At 36.6% G+C, this 26,950-nt stretch overlaps 1 protein-coding gene across 1 annotated transcript; it reads left to right on the forward strand.

Annotated features, from left to right (window-relative positions):
• Positions 1–5,040: 5,040 nt before the first annotated feature.
• On the forward strand, positions 5,041–26,520 carry LOC125228291 (laccase-2-like). The gene is given in 10 exon segments (XM_048132788.1): positions 5,041–5,334; positions 5,924–6,052; positions 6,055–6,273; positions 9,380–9,590; positions 10,849–11,012; positions 19,173–19,324; positions 23,028–23,235; positions 23,875–24,075; positions 25,608–25,746; positions 26,265–26,520. Coding segments are annotated over 10 exon segments (1,779 nt in total). The 5' UTR covers positions 5,041–5,210; the 3' UTR covers positions 26,497–26,520.
• The last annotated feature ends 430 nt before the right edge of the window (positions 26,521–26,950 follow it).

Consider the following 26,950-nt stretch of genomic DNA (forward strand, 5'->3'; position numbering starts at 1 on the left):
ATAATGTGGATATATATACCTACCGATTTAATGTAGAAGGTACTGTATTACCTATACAGTGTGTACTATTCAAATAAAGGCTACTAATATGTATTTACTCGGTACTTACATTAGGTCTATAAGAAGTACCCAGTATAAAGAATTATAAAGAAATAAAAAAGAATTTGTAAAAAAAAACTCTGTCTTTGATCACACACCCAAATTACTATGCACCACCGACCTGCCTGCGGCTGTTAAATTACCTATCTTTCCGTAGTTTAGACATCTGTGTGGATACCCTGTGTTTGATACGTTATTAGTTTTTTGTTCTAGTAAGTAATCGTTTGACCCCACTTAATTTTTTCCATACAATGTATGTCATTTGCCGGAGCGTTTTCTATATCGAGTAACGCATTAAACCTATCAAAACTCATGATATTGTAGTGGAACAAAGCCTAAGGGCACATTAAGACGGTACAAGAACTCGCATAAAAGTTTTATTTTATTACATTGCGGTATTTGATGGCTGTGCAACATTGTATGCAACCTCAACAGCCTGCAATGTAACTTAAATCGCATGCCGTCCGAATCAGGCCTAAATATAGTGCACTTGTCTGTACTGTACTGAAAATGTTAATGTCTCCGGTGTCGCAATGTACGTTTCACGATGACCTTAACATAAATACAGTTTGCGTGTGTTTTGAAATGATTTTGGTCCAATGCCTAAGTGCGGAACGAATTGCGACACACTTCATTTTAATAATAGAGTTTCCGTTTTCGACGGTATTTTGGAAGTTACCAATAAGTAGAATGACCCGTCCTTAGAACTGTTCGTTGCTACTTTTGTGGACAGCAGAAATGAATCCCGTGTGTCTTATTTGAGTCTGAATGCTATATGCCTTGCCTGTAAGTGGAATAATTTGCTTGTAACTTCAACCTGCTTCATTCCGCCATCTCCATACGCGACAACATTTCCATCTCAATCATTTAGATGGCGGGCAGTCCTCAACTGTGCATTTCTCCAGAAACTTCCTGCCCCGCACAGCTAACTGTGGAATGAATTGTCGCCTGCGGTATTTTCGGACCGATACGACCTTCAAGAAAAGAGCGCACACCCATCTCTTTTGTTTTGTAAGCGTGTCGACGCTAGCCCGCGAAATGGATTGCCTATTTTCGCTTTTAAGGGTCACAAGAAAACCCTAATCTTACTTAGTTTGGATACTTAACTGGTCTCTCTTTTTTGCGTAATTGGTCTTGCTTTTTGGTGTCTCGGGTATCCATGGGCAGGAGTGATCACATACCATCAGGCGACCTGTCTGCTCGTTTGCCTCCTATCCCATAAATTACCTAAAAAAGTTTGAACATCGACAAATAATGGAATTTGTATGCAACATATTTGTTCTGAAATCGAGACTGTACCTAAAGTTTTTTTTTTAAACTTAAAAAAAAAAATTACAAATGTGTTCTAGTTTTTAACCGAAAAAGTGGATTTTGCCGTCCATTTTCGAGAGCAATATTGAACTTGTGGGGCTCAAGGTGTAGCACCCTTATTTAAAAACTTGATACGCCTCACCTGAATAAATGTTATTATAAGCTAAGTCAAGACGAGTTCCACGTCATAAGGCCCATAACAAACTATAAACTTGCTATCTTAGCAAGTAGACAGCGATCAAACAGAAATGATTTCCTGTACATTACCAACTTTCCATTATCTAATTGTAAGCAACAGGAAGAAAACTAATCCTCTTCACACAGCGGTTAGGTTATACATGCAAATTATGTAAGTTAGACAGGGAAAGTAATAATAGGTAGGTACTTCGCGGTAGTGGTGTAAACTATGCTTGGTTAGCGAGATCTTTTGTTATACTTAATCTAGACTACTTACTTATTTATCGTGCGTACAGATAGGTGATAGGTACTGCCATATGTACGCTAGATTGTGGCAGATGACGGGACAAAAACCCATAGGCCAGGAAATATGCGCACGGAAGTGGCGATGGCTAGGGCACGGGTTGTCTGTCTGTGGCCAAGCAGGGTCTCTGCTGGCAATCACCTGGCAGTAGACGGTCGGGACGGCCTTGTACCACATGGAGGGCGTCAGTGGAGAAGGAGGCTGGCGCAAGTGGACTAGGCTGGAAGGATTTGAAAGCAGTCGCCCAGGATCGTGAAAGGTGACAGATTCTTCTAAGAGGTAGGCCTCTTAGAAGAAAATGTCGCTAGTGAGGGATAACAGGATCACATCTTCATCATCATCATAACAGACAGGTACTTAAACTACTAACTACTGTAGCGATTCGCTACAATGTTTCTCATATTTCTATTGTCGCTACATTTTATTAAAATCCTACCAGTTGATAAATAGTTATTTGTTATACAAGGGGGCAAAGTTGTATTTTAACGCCGAGTGTGGAATTGAAAAACGAGCAAGTGGAAGGGTTCTATAGTTGAACCACGAGCGAAGCGAGTGGTTCGAGAATAGAATCCTGAACTTGTGAGTTTTTTAACACACGAGAAGTAAAATACATTTGCACCCGAGTGTAACACAAAACTTTTCCCCTCACTATAGCGAGGAAACTACAACGCAAAAAATGCGTTTATCACTGCTTCCAGTAGTTCCACAGGTGGTAAATCATCTTTATTACTATATTCACCTACTTTTAGCAATTTTAAAGCAGTTAATTTGACTTTATTCAAGGTCAAATTACTTTACCCACTAGTGGATAAAATGCGTTTTTACCCGCTGGTATTAAAGGACAAAACACGTGTTTCCGAGCTAGTGAGGGGAAAAATATTTTGATATAAGTGCCATCTAACGGCAACTTGTTTATTTCACTATAATATTGTACTCAAGCCTCCCTAATAACAAAGCTTGTGAAATGCATATACTCATCCTTGACTTCTTTATGAATTAGATAATGTATTGAAAAGGGATGGATATATGCTAGTTATTTCTCTTTTTGGTAGGTGGTCAGTAGGTTCTTGTTTTGCTAGGGATGCTACTTTGTCGATTCGATTATCGATAAAATACACACTTACTTATATTCTCACCTTAAAAATAATATAAACTTGATACATATAAAAGTAACTAAAACATACAATATCTATTATAAATATTTCATTAGGATTATTATGGCTTTTTGACCATGAAAGTCACATATTCATACTGTATTCTTGGCTAACCATCTAACCATACCTACGGATTGCAAATAAATGGTTTGTTCATGTACTTACATAATACATACATAACCGCTCATTATTCTTCTCTTACTAAGGCCCATATCACATTATCATATATATTTCATCATAGATGTGTATGTCTCCCTTCTTCTTTGACGCGAAGAAAAAGGACGGCATGTTGTCTGTGATCATGTGATTTTTATGATAGTGCAATATCGGCCTAAATAGTATGTGTAAAAAATACGAGTATATGAGAAATCAATACATTCTTTACTCTCTTTACGCAAAGACCTAAGTTAAATACTTTTAGGTATTTCGCATCTATCTTATGTGAAGTCCACCACTCAGAATCTACATACCTCAATAACATATTCTCTATCAAATGGAAAATAAAACAAACGGCAGTGTAGGTGACATAATTTATTATTTCAATAGTTTCAACTATTTTTAGTTTCTTTTAATCATCTATGAGAATATCTGGAAAAACTAAAAAATATTCATGGTTGAGTTCGCTAGACCTATTACATTACCAGGTCCGTGATGCCTACCAATAAACATTCATGTCCTTTTTATTGAATGAATGTCGATAGGGTTATTATCCCTGACGTCGATAAAAATTACACAATTTACACATCACTATGATATAAACATAACCTAAAAGTAGTTTGAAGAAATATCGAAAAAACATGAATAAAACTATGCAGAATTTAATACGGCATTAGTTATATATAAACTATCAATGTCGTTTTTTATGTTCCGTTTAGATCCTACAAATAATATTATCGTTAATTGAACGAAATTCACTAATGAAAGGTTACATGTTCTTGGCAGTTTTCTTTTCACCATGTACGTGAATTACAGTCCTTAATCACACAGGCCACAGTCACATAAGGAACTTGGACACATCACAAATAGTAACATAGCAGGTTAATCAACTATATATTAGGAATAAACACAATATAATTAAAAATCGGCCAGATGACCGCCGAGATATTTGACTTAATATAATACGACTATGTACAGTTGTCAAAGGTGGACACCGCCTGTGAAAGCTAAACACATATTTAATTTAGCCGTATTGTAACTACTAAAAGGCAACCAAAAGGCAACCACTTGGCAATCGTTTAGTAACCACCTTCGGGAAAACGAAAGAAGTTCCGGATTTTTGTCGCATTCGCTCATAAACAAAACGTAACAATGTGTTGTGAGTAAGATTCATGTCACCATGCTCTTATTTTAGCATGGCTTCCATGCTTTAGTTATACTTCCGTGATTGTACTTACTACTTATATGACGTATTGACGTTCGGTCTGCCCTAGTGGTTACTGACCCTGCTAGTCGATTGTCCGGGATACTAAATTCGGAAAGGGCATTTATTTGTGTTTTATCACAATATAGAGGTAACAAAAATATTTGTTCCTAAGCATTGGGTGTTTTATAGTATTTAAGTATTTGTGCATCAGGGATATTGTCTGATTACATACAACATAAACCTTCTTGAGCTTACCGTTGGACTCAGTTATTCTGTGTCAAAATGTCAATATGTGTCAAATGTCCTGTATCTATTTACTTACACAATGACATTTATGATAAAACGGACTGCACTAAGTATGTAAGTATTTTTACTACCTACTAATTCTGAAGCTTTAGTAGTTTCATGTGCTCTGCCTACCCCATTATGGGATACAGGCGTGATTGTATGTATGTATGTAATTCTGAACCATGAAGCACTTGTATAAATGATTTTGGATATACATTTCAGCTAAGAGCTAGCACTCATTTTGGTAATTACTTTTTAGAACGGAACACATCTCTGCAACAGAAACCGAAGGCTCTATGCACCGAAAACGAAACCTCTGCCTGCATCCAGTCTCTCGCCGGCCGCGCACGCGTCGCGCCGTGTCGCAATGTTTTCCTCCTAACCCGGTGTACTTGTTCAAGAACAACATTATATTCCAATTTTGAAATCAGATTTTCAAAACAAGTTCCAAATTCAAAATCGGAATTGGCCTGGGTCTTACGAAGTAAAAGTGCGTTCCGAAAGGTCTGTCAAAATGAAGATATTCGTCTGTTTTTTGTTTGTTGTTGCCAATATAAGCGATAATGGGAAAGCGTCTTTGGACAGTTTGGTGCCTATGAGTACTAATATATTGTTTGAGGATACTACGAAGAATGCAGGTAAAATTTTGTTATAATAATTAATAACTAATATGGCTAAGTGAGCTTTGTAGAAAATAATGTTTGGAGTTAGTTTTCGAAATGATTTAAGTGGATTATGGCACAATTCAAACTTGTAGATACGTTATTAGCCAAAACCGTACCGTACCTACATAGAGCTATATAGTAAAACAAAAGTAATTTGATACGAAACTTGAAAACAATTAAGCCTAATATCTGACGTATATGAACACTCGAATTGAGCCGAAAACTAGTTTGGGAGTTTATCCAAAGGATCTGCTTAGGTTCTTAATGAATGAAATTTTCAACAAATCCTTCAATAAACAATACGAGTACATTAACAAAAAAAATCTTGCCTTTTGGATACCTACTAAAATCTTATTATTTTTTTAAATAATATAAATATTTACAAATCTACTCAGTAGGAACCTACATAAAATACTACGAGCTCAAGAAAATCGTATTCAACGTAATCCTATAAAACGCATTTCCCAACAACTGATCTTGGGCATAGATGGACGAAGGTCAAGACTACATACCTCACAACTCACAAGGTTACTCGCTCATTTACACTATATTTTCATTGCAGATAAATCATGCTATCGGCCTTGCAAATTCAACGTGAAACCGCGAAGGTGTTACTATGAGTTTAAGATAGAACCAACGATTCTCGAAGATGGGAGACCAGCGTTGACTGTGAACGGGATGACTCCAGGGCCCCTATTCATGTTTGCGTGAACGATATAGTAGTTGTTGAAGTTAAAAATAAGGTGGTCGGGCAGGACATGGCGATACATTGGCATGGGGTGGAGCAGAAGGGAACACCGTACATGGATGGAGTGCCGATGGTTACACAGTGTCCTATTAGCTATGGATCATCGTACAAGTATGCGTTCAGAGCGTCTTCTCCGGGGACTTTCTTCTATCATGCGGACTCAGGTAATTTGTTAAAAAATACATATTTATTACAAATTAGGGAGCATCTGACTCTACTTAGCACCAAACTAAATGAATATACAAGGTACTTATTTCATGGGCCCGCGAAGGCACCTACCAGATCCTGTGTGTGGGAAGACTTTGTTCTAATATGAGTTCCGTTTTAATATTATATAAGTATTACACTTATATTCCATTCGGCGTCGAGACCCTTGGTCCGTGGGGCCCTGACGCTCTGAGTCTCTTCAAGGACCTATCGAAGAGACTAAGAGACGCCACTGAAGACCGAAGAGCTGGCAGCTTTCTCGCTCAGCGTATTAGCTTGACAATCCAGCGAGGAAATGCTGCCAGCATCTTCGGTACTATGTAACAGGGGCCGGTTTTAGATTTATTTTAGTTTCATTTTAGATTTCTTTAGTTTAATTTTTATTTTAAAGCTTAATTTTAGATTTATTTAGGTTAATTTTATTTTAAACATAAATAATGTTTTAGTATCACACTTGGAGAGTTGAAGTGTTCATTCATTAATCGAACAAAAGTTTACTAAGGGCCGGTTGCATCAAACCGTCTGTCACCGTTAAAGCGTTCGTTAAATTTGATTGTATGGGAAGTTCCATAGACATCTGCTGCGTGACGATGATGTGTTTGTCAAATGTGGTTGATGCAACTGGACCCTAAGTCTATTTTGGTTAACGCTAAGTATGTATTAATCTCTAAAATGTTGAGTACTATTATTTATATAATTAAAAGAAAAACGCGACTTCTTGGAAAACCAGTCCCATGTTTCAAAAAGGTAGTAGGTAGTATATAGGTAGGTTCATTACCCTTGAATTTAAAAATGTGAAGTTACGCTCGACGAATCTATACTTAAGTAGCTGAGTGATTTCATACTTAGTGAAAGTGTCTAGTTTTTCTAAATCTCAGACGACGGCTGCTTGGTGCGAGGTGATTTATATAAATTATAATGCATTTGATCCGAGATAAAGACATGCGCCGCCGAGGCGTTGAATAGAAAGGAAAGCTGTCTGTGAGCGGATACAAAAATAGACTGAAAGTGTAACTTAATGGAAAGGTGGACATGACAGAATATTTGGAATGTAAATTAATTAAAATGGCAATGGGCAGGTCACACAATAAGAGGGAAAGAAAAGTGGTCTAAAGCGATAATGTACTGGTTCACTAGATACAAAAAGAGGAAACGCGGCAGGCCAAGAAGAAGATGGGAAGATGAGATAAAGAGTGCAGCAGGCAGTTCCTGGACTACAATAAAAAAGGACAGGGACAAATGGAAAGAGTTAGGGGAGGCCTTTGCCTGCAAAAGGCATACAGACCAAAATTAGAAAATATATAATAGGTACAAAGCAAGTAATAAAGTAAGTAATGGGATGAGAGGAGAGTAACGAAGAAAGTATATGAAAAAAGAGTGGAAGGGTCAGTTGGAAGTGGAAGACCTAGGCGAACTTTTCTTGTTCAAATCGGGGAAATATTGCAAAAAGGCCAGGTCAGAAGTACTCGAAACCGACGAGCGTGTATGAGAAACGTTATGAAAGTGTGTGAAGCGAAAGTGATTTGTCAGGATCGTAGTAAATGGAAATCCGTGATCTCTGCCTACCCCTCTGGGAAACAGGCGTGATTGTATGTATGTATGTTGTATGTATAATAGGTACATGTATGTCAACAACAAAATGAAATGTAACAAAACGTCTGAAATAAAGGCTATTTTATTATTTATTTTATTATATTATTTATTAAATTAATTATAAAATTAGTAGTGTCTTGGCTGATAAGATATATTTCCGTCTAGATTATGAATTGATAACCTAGCCTTTTTTGTAAAAACTCCCGACGTAGTGGACCGATTTTCATGAAACATGGCTAAGAACACTCATTCGGCTTTCAAACAAAAGATCAAAATCGGTTCATCTGTTCGGGAGCTACGATGCCATAAACAGACACACACATACAAACAAACAGACAGACAGACAGAGACGTGAAACTTATAACACCCCGTCGTTTTTGCGTCGGGGTTAAAAACAACGTGTATATAATTCGAATGCTTAAACAAATAGATTTTCACAAAAACCTGTTTAAGCAATATCAATTCAACATCAATTCAAGGTCATCGGGAGATGTCAGTCTGTGCTGAAAAGTTAACATTGACCATTTAGCAAGCCGACGGTTCATTGCCGTAGACCTCAGCGATCTGTTTCGTCTTTTTGTTTTGAATCTGTGGCAACGAGAGCGATTATTTTGCCATTTGCGGTGCATTGCAGTGGCTACAAATCTCACTGCAGCTAGGTATTAAGAAATGTAGTGCATAATGACATCTTTTCAATGCCAGACGCGATTTTAAATTTGTCGTGATTTAGGATTTGAAAGTGTTTCAGGCAGACTTTTGAATTTGCTTTTGCAATGGTCTTTAGTTATGATCCTTATGATTAAGAAAAAGTTTACTTAATAATTAAGTAAACTTTTTGAAAACATTTTTATTTGCATGACCCTATTGCATAATGCTTATTGTAAGGCTGATTTAGATTTAAATAGAGTTGTCTTGGATTACTGTAATGTACTATCAGCTGCAAAAGTGCATGGCGAATTTAAGTACCCATTGATGTGAATCTGCACGGGTGGAGGGTATTTAACTATAAATTTAGGCATTCGACGACTTTTTCCACACAGGCTCTAATAGTCGTATTAATTAAGTCACCATTTTTGACCCTACATGATAGAATTTGTAAGTTGTAGAACACAATTTGTATGAGAATATTCCAAGTCCTATTTGTTTACTCATAAACTAGAACATTCCTTTGTTAATTCGCGAATAGATAACGTGCAAGTCAGCAACAATTTATAAATTTATTGTATTTTTGGTGGTGGGTTGTTACATTTATTTGCGTATTTATTTTTGCGGTGGGAGGGTGGGACAATTAATTGCATGTAAAAAATAGGCAGGTAAGTATAACAGGATATTAGCACTGATTGACTTGCACGTTATCTAATCGCGGATTAGCAAAGGAATGTTCTAAGTAGTTTATGATTAACATGGATTTCCGCAAAGTAACGCCTGATTCCATCGACTATTTATTTACATTTGTTACCTAATTTCCAGTGCGTCACCAAAGTGATGGCATATACGGAGCGTTGATAGTGAACCAGCCTCAGCCTTTAGAAGCCCACTCCTCTCTGTATGACTTCGACAGGAGTCAGGAAAACACCCTGGTCGTGGCAGCCAAGTTCCCGGAGCTCATGACCGCCAACCTGGAGAACTCTAGTCAGAAGCCCAGTGCCTTGCTCGTTAATGGATTGGAGGAAGATTTTAAGTAAGTAGAACCACTTACGGACATATAGGAATTGGATGGAGTTTATGCGAAAAAGTTTTAATAACGACTGTGATTACTTTTAAATAACAAAGAGTTTCAATGCTTGTGGGTTGAAACGTTTTTGCATATATTAACCGCAGCATATTTAAACGAGACAAAAATATGTATGTAAACACTAAAAACTGCACACTACGTTAAATCATATGAGCTTACTATTAGCTACTTACATATTTTCAATTCACAATTTAGCAATTCTTCTTAATACTAATCCAGTTATAAATTCACATAATCATTCCTTCATCCTAAACGACGATTTTTTTATCATCGTTAAATCACTTTTATAGCTTTCCTTCTATGACTTGTTCGTCTATTATCTGATTGACAAATTCATCATCATCATATCAGCTCTTTATCGCCCACTGCCGAACCTGTCGTTTAGTACGCCAGATTGATAAATTACTATCAGTTTTGTGGTTAGTAGTACGTTAAGGTTATTAAACAGTTATTTAATTACACACCGTGAACTTCACGCGTTCAGCTATTGAGAACGCCTTCACTTCACGGCGTGAAGTGAAGGCGTTCTCAATGGCTGATGCCTTCATAATTTGACTATAGGCCCTGTAGCCGAATGGCATTTCTACGATGCAAAACGAAAACGAAACGCCGCGAAAGGCAGTCTGGCTCTGTCGCGCCAATACGCAAGAGCGATAGAGATAGATATCTACGACCGTTTCGTTTCGTGAACGTTTGTGCATTCGGCTACGCACGCAGGTATCCGAACGGAAGTAGGTAGTGATTATGATCATTATAATTGCTTTGCTTTTGCCAATGACCTCCTAGAGATTGAGAAATCAATGTTAACAGTAATTTTATGTTTGTTTTGTTGTAAAACATTTGTATTGACTCTATTATCTCTCGTTTACTCAATAAATTATTAAACACAGTCTAGTTTCGTGTATAGTTTGTTATTGACGATTTATTTATCATTATTAATCTATGTTGTACCTTTTTAAGGTGAGTTAAGATGAACTGTGGGTATATACTGGGTACTATAATATAAGTTATGTTTGTTTTACCTAACACGACCTAAATTCAAACATTTTGTAGATTACCGAACTCGCAAAGTCTTGAAGCTTATTAGGGAAAACATCGACTGTTTAACACATAACCGCATGTAGAAAACAAAATGTAATTTGAACTTTTATTAATGTATCTGCCATATTGTAGTAATAATACAAATTGTTGTTCATTATTCCAGGATATTCGTTCTCCCAAGTTTCGCGTATAGACTGCGACTGATCAACGCGATAGCCATCGAATGCCCCATCGTGGTTACCATCGATAAACACGAGATGGTCGTCATAGCAACCGACGGCATGCCAGTCAAGCCTGTGTCGACCTCCCGGGTCCAGCTGTATCCAGGTAACTTTATCTTTTAGTGCAATTTATAAAACACTGGTTTATATTTGTTTTGATTTGTCTTATTTATGTTCAAAATCAATACAACCATTGAATCTTTAAATATAAAGATAAGAAAATTAATAAGGGACTCAATTATTGAATAACTATTAGCTTTTTCCCGAGGCTTCGCCCACGTAGTAAAATAATTCAAACTCTGGACCCCCCATTTCACCCCCATAGGAGGTGAATTTTGAAAACACCTTTCTAAGTACCTACATGGCAAATTTGAAATCTCTAGAATCAGCGGTTTCGGCTGTGCGTCGATAAATAATTATGTCAGTCGGTCAGTCAGTTTCTTCTTTTATATTTTTCAATAAATAGTCTTCTATCATTATTTTTAATACTGCCAAAATTATGAAACTACGGAGAACCATACAATTGTAATTTAATTTACTTATTAAAGTTACGTATCAAAATAAATTATTAAGCAAAGGTAAATTATACATTTTATATCGTGGTCGTCAGGTGACAAAAATAACACTTGAACGCAAAGATGTCAAGTACAATATCGAGTAAAAGTACATGACATTGGTATTTTAAAAGAAAAACCAGTTGCCATTTCATACAATTAATTGGTAGCGGTATCTGACAACCGACTACCGATACTTAATGTCGGTTGTCAATAAGGCGCTATAGTTGCATAAAGCTTCAATTTGAAAACGAACTTATCGACAACGCACAATGTGGTACCTTTTAGTTGAAAAGTCACATTTACCTGTGTTTATTGTACTTAGATTGTCCGGTGAAAGTTATAAAATGAGTCTGATAGGATTAACAGTGATGTTACTTTTTTACTAGTCTTATTTTAGAAATTATAATCGGTAGGTACGGTATTTTGAGAATTGATTTCTCAAGATGTGAAATATTAGGTTTATAAAAACTCATGGATTTTGCCTTATATTGTATTTGCCATATTTTTCCTTTGATAGTGTATATACACGTCTTTTGCCTAGTTCTATTTATTTTATTAACTTTCAACTGAGTTAATAGATCACTCCATATTACAATATCAATAAAAGTCCATATTACAAATTTTAAGTGATGTATTTTAGACATAGGTAATTAAACAAATAAATGTACCTACCGCGAGTAAAAGCGTGAAAACATAAGCATCCAAAAATGTTTATAAATTCATGAAATTATAATAGTTGTTTAACTAAAAATACTAGGTACTAAAAATACTAGCTCATTAAGCATAATTTATGCCTATCCACGGAGAAAGTTGATAAGTCTGCGGTTGTCGGTTTTCACTAGCGTCCATCAAGAGAAAGGTTCGTCTGCGCTACTTCGGTTCATTCAACAGTTAAGGTCATCGAGAAACTGGTTCCGTTTGTTTTCATTTCACTTTCAATGTTAAGACGCTACAGGAGCGAAAATGCTAAAATGGAAAGGAGCCCCCCTTTCGATTTGGGAATTCTAGATTAATATAAGGTCAGTGTGGGAAAGATCGTCTACCCAGAAAAACCGTCTATTGAATATAACTTTTATATTTATATATCTATCACTTCTTACACCTCCGAATGTCATACCAGTTTTTCATCCTTAATCCATTGGTCTTCAATAGATATCCCTAGGACGAACACTAGTACTAGTTAACGAAAAACTTGAACTCGTCGTTGTGCCTAGTCGGAAAGACCGGCATATAATAGTAAGGCACCTTTTTAAACGGGTGTTGTAGGTTAATTTTAATTATAAGTTTCGGCTTTGCTTTTGTCTGGACCCGAAAAAAGAAGGTTATCAACCTCATTTAAGGGGCATCTGACGGTCTTGCCTTATAAATAGACTAGCTTTTACCCGTTTTAGCTTATACTTATTGCAAACGTAAATTTATAAAAGGCAAGCAAACAACGATCTTCTTCAAGCACATAGAATATAATAGTTATCACGGATGCAGGATACTCGCCGATGCCTACTTACTAATCCCTTCCCACTGCATTTTACACTGCATCCCTATCCCTGTCCCTGTCCCTGTCCCTGTCGCTGTCGCTGTCGCTGTCGCTGTCGCTGTCGCTGTCGCTGTCGCTGTCGCTGTCGCTGTCGCTGTCGCTGTCGCTGTCGCTGTCGCTGTCGCTGTCGCTGTCGCTGTCGCTGTCGCTGTCGCTGTCGCTGTCGCTGTCGCTGTCGCTGTCGCTGTCGCTGTCGCTGTCGCTGTCGCTGTCGCTGTCGCTGTCGCTGTCGCTGTCGCTGTCGCTGTCGCTGTCGCTGTCGCTGTCGCTGTCGCTGTCGCTGTCGCTGTCGCTGTCGCTGTCGCTGTCGCTGTCGCTGTCGCTGTCGCTGTCCCTGTCCCTGTCCCTGTCCCTGTCCCTGTCCCTGTCCCTGTCCCTGTTCTTGCCCCTGTCAAATGATCATGCTAGGAGGTGAAAATCCTTTCTTAGTGCTCCTCTTATGGCTATTTTGGATATTTTAACCCTATTGCACTACGACAGGGGACAAAATTTCTTTTCCACCTCATTAGATTTTAAAATCGTTGTATTTATCGTAATCAGCGACCCGATAAACCATAAAAACGATACCCATATTGTGTTTTTGACTTTACCCCCTTTGCACCCCTTTAGGGGTCAAATTTTCAAAAAACCTGAAACATGTATTTAGTCATATGTTTTTAGGAATCCTCCTGTGAAGTTTCGTATAAAATAGTCAAACTAATCTTGTTTCCCCATACAAACTTTGAACACCGATTTGAGTCCCGTAGGAGGCGAATTTTGAAAAATCCTTTCTTAGTGCTCCTCTACGCTATATAAGGAACCTACGTGCCAAATTTTCGGCTGTGCGTTGATATGTCAGTCAGTCAGTCAATATCTTCTTTTATACACCGTGTTTCACTTAACACTAAAAACCTGAAAACAGTTTGTTCAGAATCGAGAGTAGAATCGATTGAGCTATATCTTGATGGGGGTAATATTTTTATTTAAATTTGTATTATTAGTTATTTTTTACGTGCCTATTATATTGTACTCGTAAGACAACATTGTGTATATCGCATTGCTAGAGGTTGTTTACCTTTTTCAGTATTTAGGGGTATTAATACTGGCTGGTTACTTGGACGATTATTTTTTCCGCTACGAGTGTGACGTTGTTTGTCAGTTTAATCTTAATGTTTATCATAAGTCATAACAAATTGAACTCGTATGTCGTTAAACTTTATGTCGTTGCAGTAACGTACACAAATAAATAGTTTTATGGTTTATGGTGGAAGTTAGCAATTATTTTATTGAGTGTAGAGCTAAAAGTCAAGTAGAGGTGTACAGAAAATTAAAAATTCAATTTTAAAAAAAGTAACCATCAGATTAAAAGATGAATACTCTAGATGAGTTTAAAAAAAAAAAATCAGTTGGGGTGTCTGAGGTTTTGAGTGTTACCGGAAACACGTTGTATATATTTTTGATATTTAAACGCCATTGCACCACAACAGGCCCCGTAGCCGAATGGCATTTCTCCGACGCCAAACGAAAGCGATACGCCGCTGGCTCTGTCGCGCCAATACGCAAGCGCGATAGAGATAGATATCTACTAGCGCTTCGTTTCGTGAGCGTTTCGTGAGCGTTTGTGCCATTCGGCTAGCCACCCAGGCCCCGTAGCCGAATGGCATTTCTCCGACGCCAAACGAAAGCGATACGCCGCTGGCTCTGTCGCGCCAATACGCAAGCGCGATAGAGATAGATATCTACTAGCGCTTCGTTTCGTGAGCGTTTCGTGAGCGATTGTGCCATTCGGCTAGCCACCCAGGGGAGAAAGTATTTCACTTTCGCCTCGTTAGATTTTAAAAACGTTGTATTTATCGTGATCAGCGACCCGATAAACCATAAAAACGATACCCATATTGATTTTTCGACTTTATCACCCCCTTTTCACCCTTTTAGGGGTTAAATTTTCAAAAAACCTGAAACACGTATTCAGTCATATGTCTTAAGGAATCTTCTTGTTAAGTTTCGAATAAAATAGTCAAACTAATCTTGTTTCCCCATACAAACTTTGAACCCCCATTTAAGTCCCTTAGGAGGCGAATTTTGAAAAATCCTTTCTTAGTGCTCCTCTACACTATATAAGGAACCTATGTGCCAAATTTGACATCTCTAGGACCAGCGGTTTCGGCTGTGCGTTGATATGTCAGTCTAGATAAATGCTGATATGTTGAAAATATCAACGTTATTTTTTTAATATCTATCACATTACTCCTTGTTATTACAGAATATAACAATGAACATCATTTCGATACTTATTTCCATATGAAATTACGCGACAACGAGCACTAGACGGTCTTTCCGTACTACGCGTGTGGGGACAATCAACCCGCCGAGCCTTAAAAAAAGTGATTTTTATCACATAAGTTTACTTTAATTCACCAAAGTATTATAAAAGCTGCGTAGAATATTAAATTTGCTAGCCCATAATTAGGACTATGCGTATCACTCCAGATTACTTTAATAGTCTAGTTTTATCCACTCAAACTTTATTTTAAATAAAGTATCGCCGGTCTTGCCCGCACTGACCTTACTAAATAATGTTATCAACTAGATTTATCGAAAAAAAATTGTCCATTAAGAACAACTCAGTTAAAAAATATTGCGAAAAAATAGTTTAAATCGAGATTCCGCTCTCGACTGTTTCCTCTTTCAAAACTTAATCAATCGTAACGAAATTTGAGAATCTGAATAACAATGAAATAATCTGTCTCAGACCGTTTAGTTTTTTTTGGCTAATTAAATTGTCACCAATATTGAAGACCACACCTTTTTTACGCCATAATCAATAACGCCGATTTTAGGATTTTTTGTAGGGCTCTAGCGTCTTTAAAAATAAAAAAATCAAAAAAATCAAAATGGTTTTTGAAAAAAATTTTGCTCTTTCTTTTAAAACCAGCGAGCGTTTGTATGAAGAATTGATCCCTCCTGTATCGTCTTAAAGACCTATTGGCTAGAGCCGAGATTGCAATCGGTGACGCTATTTTTATATCGTATCCATATATATCTATTGATCTCCCGTATCAGTGCGACCTGTGCGACAGAGCCAGTTGCGTATCGTTCGGAGCGTCAACGCTGATAAGTATGTTTGGCTAAAGCCTGGCGTCCACTAAGGAATCGAGCCGCGTTGAATCGAGTCCTTATACATTTTGAATGCGATTCGACGCCGCTAGATTCCGCCTGTAATGGACGCAGTCTCATAAGAAATGCAGAAAGCGAATTAACGAGTTTAGTGGACGCCAGGCTCAGCGGGCCTAGCCAAAATGACAATTGTTGACGCTAGACGCCGATTGAAATGAAGTTGGGCTCTGTAGGGACAATACGGAAGAGCGATAGGGACAGCTAGCTACGATTACGATATATATATATATATATATTTAGTATGGATAGGTCTAGACGTTTGACCACGATCACACCTAATGGTAAGTGATGATGTGGTCTACGGTGAAGCACGCTTACCTATGAGATACCTATTTACTCTTGCTTTAAAGAGACCTGGATTGTACTCGTGCGGAAACACAGACTCAGGCAGGGCATTGCACTCCTTGGCGGTTCGCAAAAGAAATGTTGAAGCGAAACGCTTAGTGCGTATTTTTGGAATACTGACCATGAAGCGATGCCGCATTGCCGATTGTCTAGTGGTCCTATATCGTGTCGTGTGTATATATTATCGTGTCTTTGTGTATTTGGCTGGCCCTGGCCAGAAGGCCAACCGTTAAATCCTTGACGCTCTGTATGGTTTTGTAGTTTTTTTTTATGAACTTGAGGGCGGTGTTGCCCATAGCCAATGTCGATTAAAAAGGGTAGGAAATTATACATGCGGAAAGGAAAGGAATATACGGAATTTGGAAAAAGAAGTCAGAACAGTTTCATAGTTATCTCTTTCTATCGGTGCGAGATTCACTTGCGTTTCGTTCGCCACGCATCGTCAACGATTGTACGATTTGTACGCTTGGCTAGCCAAGCTATTTTTATACCGCCATTTATTACATCGTTTGTAATTTAGTAATCAATAATCAATAATCATTTATTCATTTGCAAGAATGTAGTACTTACACAAAACAAGTTCTTACAGTATACATTATGTCCCATAGTACATTCTGCTTATCAAAGCATGCAAAGAAGGTGTGCTTAATCTAACTTAATAAATATACAAATATACAAGGTCCTAACAAGTAAAAGATTGTTACACTATTATTACACACATGTCTAGATATTATCATGATTTCAGAATTTTAAGTATTGCAAAATTAAGAATTATTAATTACTACACAAGTCAATTATTAATGTCTGGATATACTAATGTCAAATTTAGATTAAGATTGAAACATGATACAATATTAAATTAAATATTAAATAATTACATTGCGTTACAATTAAAATATTCCTTAAGGCTGTAGAAGCAATTTTGCTGAAGCCATTCTGTGACTTTCTTCTTAAAGACATGGAAACAGTGTTCTTTAAATTCAAACGGTAGATTATTATAAATTCTAATGCACATATAATATACATTTTTTGGCTACATACTAGGCGATAAAAGGGTGCTGCGAGTTTATAAGTATACCTATAAGAACGATTTGAGACCTGAGATTGTAATTTAAATAATTGCAAGTTTTGTTTTACAAAAATACAGATTTCCCTTATACGAGTATATATGCAAGCTAGGGGCAAAATGTTTAATGTTTTGAAGTGTTGCCTGCAGCTTTCCCTGTGTCCACCACTACAAATAGCGCGAACACATTTCTTTTGAGCTTTAAAAGCATCTTCAATTTCGGTTGAGTTACCCCAGATTATTAATCCATAGGTAAGGCTCGAATAGACATAACCGTAATATGCGGTGATAGCTGCTTTCTGCGAAACAATTTGTTTTAAGCGTCTTAATGCATAAACGAACCGGTGTAGTTTGTCACAAACGTATTTTACGTGAGATTTATATGTTAACACGTTTTCTAGCCTTAATCCGAGAAACGTTGTAGTGTCGACTTCTTCTATATTTTCTTGCATAAATTCAATGTCAACTGGAGACGGATTAGACTTGTGTGTTTTAAATTGTACAATTTTAGTCTTAGCTAAATTTAACTTAAGATTATTTTTAGATAGCCACTGATGGAGTTTCGCCAATGTAGTATTAATATTATCCTTAAGTGATTCACCTGGGTTGGCTTTAATTATTACCGACGTATCGTCAGCAAACAATATGTATTTGTCAGGTGAGACACTAGGCAGGTCGTTAACGTAAAGCAAAAAGAGAAGCGGACCAAGAACGCTTCCTTGAGTAAAGTTTGATGATACTATTACGTCAATTACATGTGCCGTATTGCGTCAAAGTTGCGTGAGGCAAAATAGGCAGAAATAATTGTGACCTACACGAACTTCCTATCGGATATTTACTTGCATAACGGCAATTCTATCATTAATAAGGTACTTAAGTTTATGGGTATTGTTTTTATTGAAACATGTATTTATTTGTGTAGGTACTAGCTTTTTCCCGCGGCTTTGCTCGCGTTAAATCGAAAATTGCGGAATGTTTCATACAAACTTCCCCATTTTAGGGAAACAGGGGGTTAAAAAGAGGCAAAAAGTAGCCTATGTCACTCTCCATCCCTTCAACTATTTCCATTTAAAAAATCACGTATATTCATCGCTCCCTTTTGGCGTGAAAAACGGACAAACAAACAGACACACACACTTTCCCATTTATAATATTATAGTATGTATAGTATGGACTAGATATTTGATATGCCACTAGTAGAACGTCTTTTATTTTTAGCTTTATATGTAAGTGTAAGTTTTTATTTCTTATTTTAAACGACACTCTACTTTCTTCGGGCATAAAAGTGAAGATCCATACTTACTAGTACTTACTATAGTAAATGGGAAAGTGTGTATGTCTGTTTGTTTGTCCGTCTTTCACGGCAAAATGGAGCGACGAATTGACGTGATTTTTTGAGTGACATAATATGCTACTTTTTGTGTATTTCTAAGCCGCAACTTTCGAATTTAACGCGAGCGAAACCGCGGACAAAAGCTAGTAGGTTTAAAGCCTGATCCGATATCGGATGTCATTTCAATGGAAACAATCCAAGATTGTAATGTATGCGATAAAATATCGGATTTCGATTTTTATTTCGATTTTTAAGTAATGTCGATAATATTTCAGGAGAGCGTATGGACGTCATAGTGCGCGCGAGCGAGGAGATGGGTGGGAACTGGGTGCGCATGCGCGGAAAAGGCGCCTGCGATAACGTGAGCGCCAGAGCAATGCTGCTGCACCAGGGATTCAACTATACTGCTATGTTACACGATGGAGAGGTAGATTTTTTACACATACATAAATACAATCACGCCTGTTTTCCATAAAAGGGGTAGGCAGGGTACATAAAACTAGTAGTAGAGTTATCACTCTTGGCAAACAAGGGGTTGCAAGAAAACGAAAATTGTGCCATTTCAGGTTGCCAGCCTCTCGACTACGCCATAATTTAACCCGTCCCACAGTCGACTTCTACGACACCGACGGGAAGAAAGGTGAAATTTTTTACCCGTCACCACACGGGCAATACACGGGTATTAGATTTTTTACAAACATAAATTACGTTTATTATACGCAGAGCACAAGAAACTGCCCAATTTTCAGTGTTATTAGCAATTCGGAGAAGTCTGACTAAAGTTGGCATTTAGCAGAGGTCCCCGCACTAGGCCAGGCTTGTATCACGGGAGACCAGTTTATCGTACTGTGCCATGCCTTATACGGGTGCGTATCGATCGATATAACTTTTTTTGATATATTTTTAGTCGTTATAACGATCATTTGATATAATTATTGTATTATATAACGACAAATAATATACTAACAAATTGTATAATTCTTATTTCATATAATGATCATTTTTTCTAATAACATTTATTATAACATACCTTGAGTATAATGCTTATTTCCGATAATAAATAAATTGTATAACACAAATTCTTTCTAAAGCACAGTTAGAATAAAAAACAATTGTACAATAAATTAGATCCATCATTTACCAGAAAAGTAGATTAGGTTAGAACTGTGACCCCTACACACAACGCGCTGCTACCAGAAAAATAGGTTAGGTTAAGTTAGAACTGTGACCCTCAAACATATGTACTGCTATCAGAAAAGTATAGTAGTTTATATTCGGACTTCGTAAATACGATCATGTCTCTTTTTACCGTAAGAAGCTCCATTGGCTTTCTATACGTCGCCGAAGATCTTTCCGAATCCTCTGTATTCTATATTCCATCCTGTTCGAGCCTTCTGCTCCTGGATACCTAAACAGTAAATTCTCATTTGATGCTCCTCGCCTGGGATGCGAGTTGCGTACATCCCGCACTCTCAAACTAACCATACCTCCGCATCGCACTGGCTTTATGACAAATTCTTTCGCCGTTCAGGCTAGTCGCCTTTGGAATTCACTCCCTTTGTATATCAGACAAGCTCCAAGTAAGTTTTCATTTAAGCGTTTGTTACGCAAGCACTTGCTAAAACAAGAATTCGAATAAAATCCATCAATATTATATGTATTTCATTGTATGTATTATATGTAATATTTAAAATATTTATTGTAAATATCTATTTATGTAAAAGTATGTGTAGTATATGCTGTATATGTATATATATAGTTTGCTTTTCTTCTTAGTAAATCACCTTTTTGTTTTCTCACTGCACCATTTGTATTGAATCTCTGTTTGGCCCTATGGTTGACTGGTAGAGAATGCCTTTTGGCATTAAGTCCGCCATTTGTACATTTTTGTATATTTTGTGCAATAAAGTTTAAATAAATAAATAAATAAATAAAAGTAGGTTAGGTTAGGTTAGAACTGTGATCCCTTCAAAAAAGAATAAAATTAATTCATGAAATGTTTTATACTGTTTGCTGGTTATATTATACTAGTCGTATATCAATAGAGTGTTATACGAAATAATGATTATACAAAATAAAAGTATATATTTTGTGGTTATACCAAATGTTAATTATGTCAAACGAGTGATTACATCCTTTAAATATATACGAAATGTTGTTATATCAAATGTTATTATACCAAAAAAAGTTATACCAATCATTACACACCCGCCTTATACTACTGTATAAATAAAAATAAAAAACACAAAGTGACAATACAAAAAAAAGAAGAAAGAAGTGTGCAAGTTAAAATCTTAAAATTAAAATTTATATTAATTTTAAACTAATTTTACAAGTAGAGCCTCCGTTTCGCTATATGATAAAGAAGAGAGCCAGGAAAATATTTATTTTTTCGCATCCATTACAGAGCTGTTAATTATTGTATTTAACCGATTAACTACTATGTTGTAAATAGTGAAGCCAAAGACATCCTCGAAGCGCCTGCCAAAACTGGAGTTTGCTTTAGGTACAGGCAATGTAAACACTCGTTTGGAGACCAAGGCGCCATAGTTTTCTTTAGATATTGCAGACTTGTGCACAATGGCGACAATTTGGTCACGTTTATGTGATTTACTCAACTGCGTGCAGATGCAGAATGAAGTTGTAGGAACTATGTCAGACGGGTACAAATTTGCCGCTATTATTTACGCAAGAATCGTGAGTTTGCTTGTATAATAGAATTACGGTGGAGTATGATGTGTGTCTGTGGTGATAGTGATAGACTACCATATATGTATTACGATATTAGAGTGTATCTGTACATCCAGTTGACTCGAATTTCCAATATTTTCTATTGTTTATGTTTGATTCATTTGTTTTGAAGACCGGCCTGGCTTATTTAGTATGTAATTAGTGACCCTAGCATGCTTAGCTGTTTGAGCAGTAGTAAGGGCCTTTATTTGTGTGTTGCTGATGAGCACAGATATTTTGTTTCTAAGCCTGGATGTTTTCTATATGTATTTAAGTATTTATTAGATATGTATCGCTGTCTGAGTACTTACTGCGCAATTTTCTTAGTCTTATCTAGAGATGGGTCGTGGGTAAATACCCAATCTACCCACCCAGGTATTTACCCGGTAAATACCTATCTACCCGGTATTTACCCGTATCTACCCAAATTGACGGGTAGATTCATTTCATGTTGGACATGCTGATTTGTGTTAAAATGGAGATAAATATTAAGTTAGTGGTTGTAATTTTTATACACAATTTAAAACAAAACTGTTCAGTCAAATATACAATTAAGTTTACAGAAGTTTTAATGTATATTTTTTAAAAATAATTTAAAAAATATTTTTTATGTGTGCTTTTTAGATTGTATTAATTAGTCGTATTTATACGATAAAGATAAACTTCCTAGTACTGGTTGGAGGGGGTTATGGTGGGGTTAGGGGGGGTAAAATATATTTTTTTCATATTTCATGGAAACTATCATTAATATCGAAAAGTATTGTATGTACGAACTAAAGTAGACACAATTTCCTATAAAACAGTTTATATGCATTTTTGTCATAAAACATACTATGTATGAGTTATGAGCTTGAAAAAGAGATTTTAAAAATATTTTTATTCACATATTTTTATTTACAGTTTTAATTTATCAAACTTATAATTTATACTAAAAGCATTTGAAATTATTTCTGTATGTCAGAGAATGATATTACACGATTTTTATAGTTGGAGTGATACACTAAAATCACATTTTATCTCATAGCAACCTATTTCGTTCCCAATTTGAATAATCATTATGTGTACAATTACAAAGACTGACTTAAATTAATCTATTTTAGCCCAAACACCATTTAAAAACGTCAAATTTGGAAGAAAAATGAAAATACCCGCGTATTTACCCGCGGGTAGGTAAATATCGGGTATTTACCCGGTAAATACCCACCGTCGGGTATTTACCTGGGTAGTTACCCATCTCTAGTCTTATCAAACGTTTCACGTTTTTATTGATCACACGTTGAACCCACAAGTTTAGTATAGTAGCGGCCCAAAAACTACAAAAATAATTAAATACAATTGTATACAACCTACGTAAAAGAACTTTGTTTTATCCTTTCTTTTAATCTTACCATTATTTTCAGAAGGAGACATTTGCCAAGGACTCGGATTCCGTCACTCAAATTTACGGCCAAAAACTGGAATCCATCCAAGACGCGCCGAACAGCATAGTGGACAGATCAGTCATCTTAAGCATTGACCGCCAAGTATTGCAGTTCAAAGACACTGATAACGACTTCCGATACATCAGTGACGCAATACCGAAGAAGCCATTTTTCCCAGCCTCGTTATGTAAGTATACAATTATATTTTTGTTTCTGACGTGCAAACGTAAGAATGAGTAATGGTTTGTTATAAATCTTGACATTTGTGTTAACGCTTGTCAAAGATAATCTTCACATTTTTGGGACAGGTTGGGTAGGCAATTGCAATTTATGTCCATTATACCTAACTAGGAGTATAATTAGTCGGTGACCTGACAACTGTGATTTATAAAGTTGTGTGAAAGGATAAGAACATAAATTATATTTATTTAGAACAGTGGCATGTGACCTAGTTGTAAGTTAACGTCTAATAGTCACTTGACGAAAAAGTCTGTAATTATTTTCTTTGCTATACAACATTTTTGAATACAACGAAGAAACTGGGGAGAAAGCAGATTTAAGAAGTTAAACATTATTTTCAAGTCTTAGCAACTAGTCCTTCCAAATTCCAATTGCGTGTGTGTACGGTACCAAATTGATGGATTAAATACCTACCTAACAATAGATAAGGAGACCGGATAATCCCACAGATTTTTGTTAAATTGCATGAAGTTAAAGTCGAACAATATACTTAGGTAGTGATTTGTTTCGAATTCTTTCGAAGGTGAAACACACAGTTTAAGTGGATTTGGTCATGCATCCTCCAAAAATTTGCTAACATTTTCAGCGCTCGCAGACAAAGGTGTAGTACAAATCAACAAAAAGAACTTCCTATATCCTAATGTGCCTCTGCTAATGAGGCCAAACGCTGTCAAGAAAGAAATCAAATGCACAATGGATGATAAGGAACAGAGCAAGGATCCACAGTGTTTGCTAGCACTGAATGCTCAGCAAGGAGAATTATTGGAGCTAGTGTTGCTGAATGAAGGTACGTGTAAAATAGCGAGGATGAATTTGATATTTGCCAGTTGTTTTTCGGTGGAGGAAAACATCGTGAGAAACCGGACTTATCCCAATGAGGCCTAGTTACCCTTCGGGTTGGAAGCTCAAATGGCAGTCGCTTGTGTAAAACTAGTGCCTTCGTCAAACTTGGGATTAGTTGTCAAAGCGGACTCCAGGCTCCCATGAGCCGTGGTGAATGCCGGGATAACGCAAGGAGGAGGATGAGAGTCTGCAGAAAAGAGTCGTGAAATGTATTGAATCCAATTTATTTCAACTCTTTCCGCGCAGTTTCTATTGTAGATGTTCCCACACTGAGAGAAAATACAGCCAGTTTTCATGTTCGTTCAACAAGTTTTTTGGTTAAATAGCGCCTACGTGCTCTTTGGTTCAAACAACAAGCTACTTGTCATTTGAATCGGCAATATATTTGAATCAACAAGTCGATTTTATAAAAACAACCTGACACATAATTATTGTTTTAAACATGCGTTTGGCTGATTTAAACGGATAAACCGCAACAAGTCGAACTTGTTAAATTCACAATGCAAATTTCTCTCAGTGCACTACCTAGATGACTGATGAACATTTAGGCACTATGGCTATCAGATACCTGAACTAAACCTACATTACCAAGGCCTTATATGGTTAGTTAATGTTCAGATATTATTTCTGCAGCTTGGCGACTCCAATGATGGCTTATTTAGGCGTCCAAACTGTTGACGATTTTATGGCATACATTATGTGTAATCGGTTAGCTCGTTAGGAGAAAATATTTTCACTCTGTTTACGACGTAATAATTTCACATGTTCAAGTTAATCGAGAAAACTTTCTAGTTGTAAATATATTTCCGCTCTTATGTTTATTAACCTTCCACTTGATAATAAAATAGTCTGATTTATTCCCTACTTCTAATTTATTTTCTAATTTATTTATTTATTTTAATACCGCGATAAATCAATGTAAATGTGATGATGGAAAAACTAAGGGCCGGTTGCAGGAAACCCTCTGTCACCGTTAAAGCGTTCGTTAAATTTTTATTGTATAGGAAGTTTCATAGACATGCTGCGTGACGATGATGTTTCTGTTAAATGTGGTTGATGCAACTGGCCCTAAATTAGGTATTGATCTAAAGGCTAAACAAAATTGCAAAAAAAAAAACAATAAAAGCCATACTAATAGAAGTATCATTATCTGATAATCTGTCCGCAATGCCGTCAAAATACCACAAACCCTATTTATACAAATTTTTAAATTAAAGGAAAAATGAAAAAAAAAATGAAAAAAAAAAAATGGAAAAATTCCATTTTCCATGGAATTTTTCCATTTTTCCTTTAATTTAAAAATATGTAATATCGCTCGCAGACGTTTCTGCATGATAAAAAACAAACCTATTTATACAATTTAAATAAAAAATATGGGTCGCAGTAATGACCGTAGATATATTTTTAGAATGATCGAGATAATTATATACCTACGCGTTATTGCGTGAAAGTTTATTTTTTTGTTTGTGATTACAGGTTTTGGCAGTAATGAGTCTTACACATTACATATGCATGGACACAGCATGCAGGTAGTAGCTACCATGCAGGGACCTGATGGAAAACCAATTTTGAAGGAAATGTTCGAGCAGCTTGATAGAGATGGGAAGATTCAGAGGTAATATTATTGAAAGTCCAATGCCCTAGTTGTCTTTCTAGTATGTAATCTACATAACGTAGTCGAAATACCGCTCTTGAATTAGGGCTGCCTAATGTCAGGTAATTCTGGTTCAAATGTTACATTTTAAGGGCGCATCAAACACAAATGAGTTGAAATATTGTACTGTTATGTAAGTTCACTGCTCCAAAAAGGTAGTCGAGATAAATAGTGTAAACATTCCCTGCTTGTGTTTCTCTTGCACAAAATTACTCTGATCCTACTTCGTGTAAATCCATACTAATATTATAAATGGGAAAGTGTGTGTCTGTTTGTTTGTCCGTCTTTCATGGAAAAACGGAGCCATGAATTGACGTGATTTTTTAGGTGGAGGTAGTTGAATGGATGGAAGTGACATAGGCTACTTTTGTCTCTTTCTAAACCCCCACTTCCCTAAAATGGGGGCCAGAAGTTTGTAGGGAGCTGCGGGCAAAAGCTAGTTATTATTATATCCTTTAGTTTTTATTTATATTTTGCAGGAATATCCAGACGCCACCACTAAAAGACACAGTGACAGTGCCAAACAAGGGCTTCACAATAGTCCGGATAAAACTGGACAGAGGGGGCAGCTGGCTGCTCGAGTGCCGGCCTTGCAGCCTCGCCTTACCCGCAGCAATAGTCGTGAACGTCCCTGAGTCACTCCCGAAATCACTCCTCGACTCGTTCCCTAAATGCGGAGACTACAGACCACCAGATGTACTTCTAAATTAAGAATACTCATAAGACTGACTAAAATACAGGAACATTTTGAAAGTGTTAAAGTGATACTCAACTGTCGCATCGTAAATAAGAGTACGTTAGAATAAGGTTTTATAAATACCAAATCTGTTTTACTGATCTTGCCATTTTTGAATATGAGCGATTTTAAAAATGTATATTTAGAGACTATTTTAACCAAACCTGTGTATCTATTGGCTCAGGTTTCGGTGTGCATTTAACAATAGCTCGTAATGCTTAAGGGCAGCAATAATCTTCACATAACAGTAGATTAGCAACCTACTTAAAAGTGCATGGATTGTACGTATGATTCATTAATCGCAAGGTCTGAACTGCTATTCAATTCTAAGTACAGGGTGAAATCAAATTGCTAATACAAAATAATATTTTCTGGATCTACTCATGACTACAGCCAACTTTTCCTATGGGATGGGACCCATCTTCGAAA

Source organism: Leguminivora glycinivorella, chromosome 7, assembly GCF_023078275.1.
Source record: "Leguminivora glycinivorella isolate SPB_JAAS2020 chromosome 7, LegGlyc_1.1, whole genome shotgun sequence".
NCBI classification, from domain to species: Eukaryota; Metazoa; Arthropoda; class Insecta; order Lepidoptera; family Tortricidae; genus Leguminivora; species Leguminivora glycinivorella.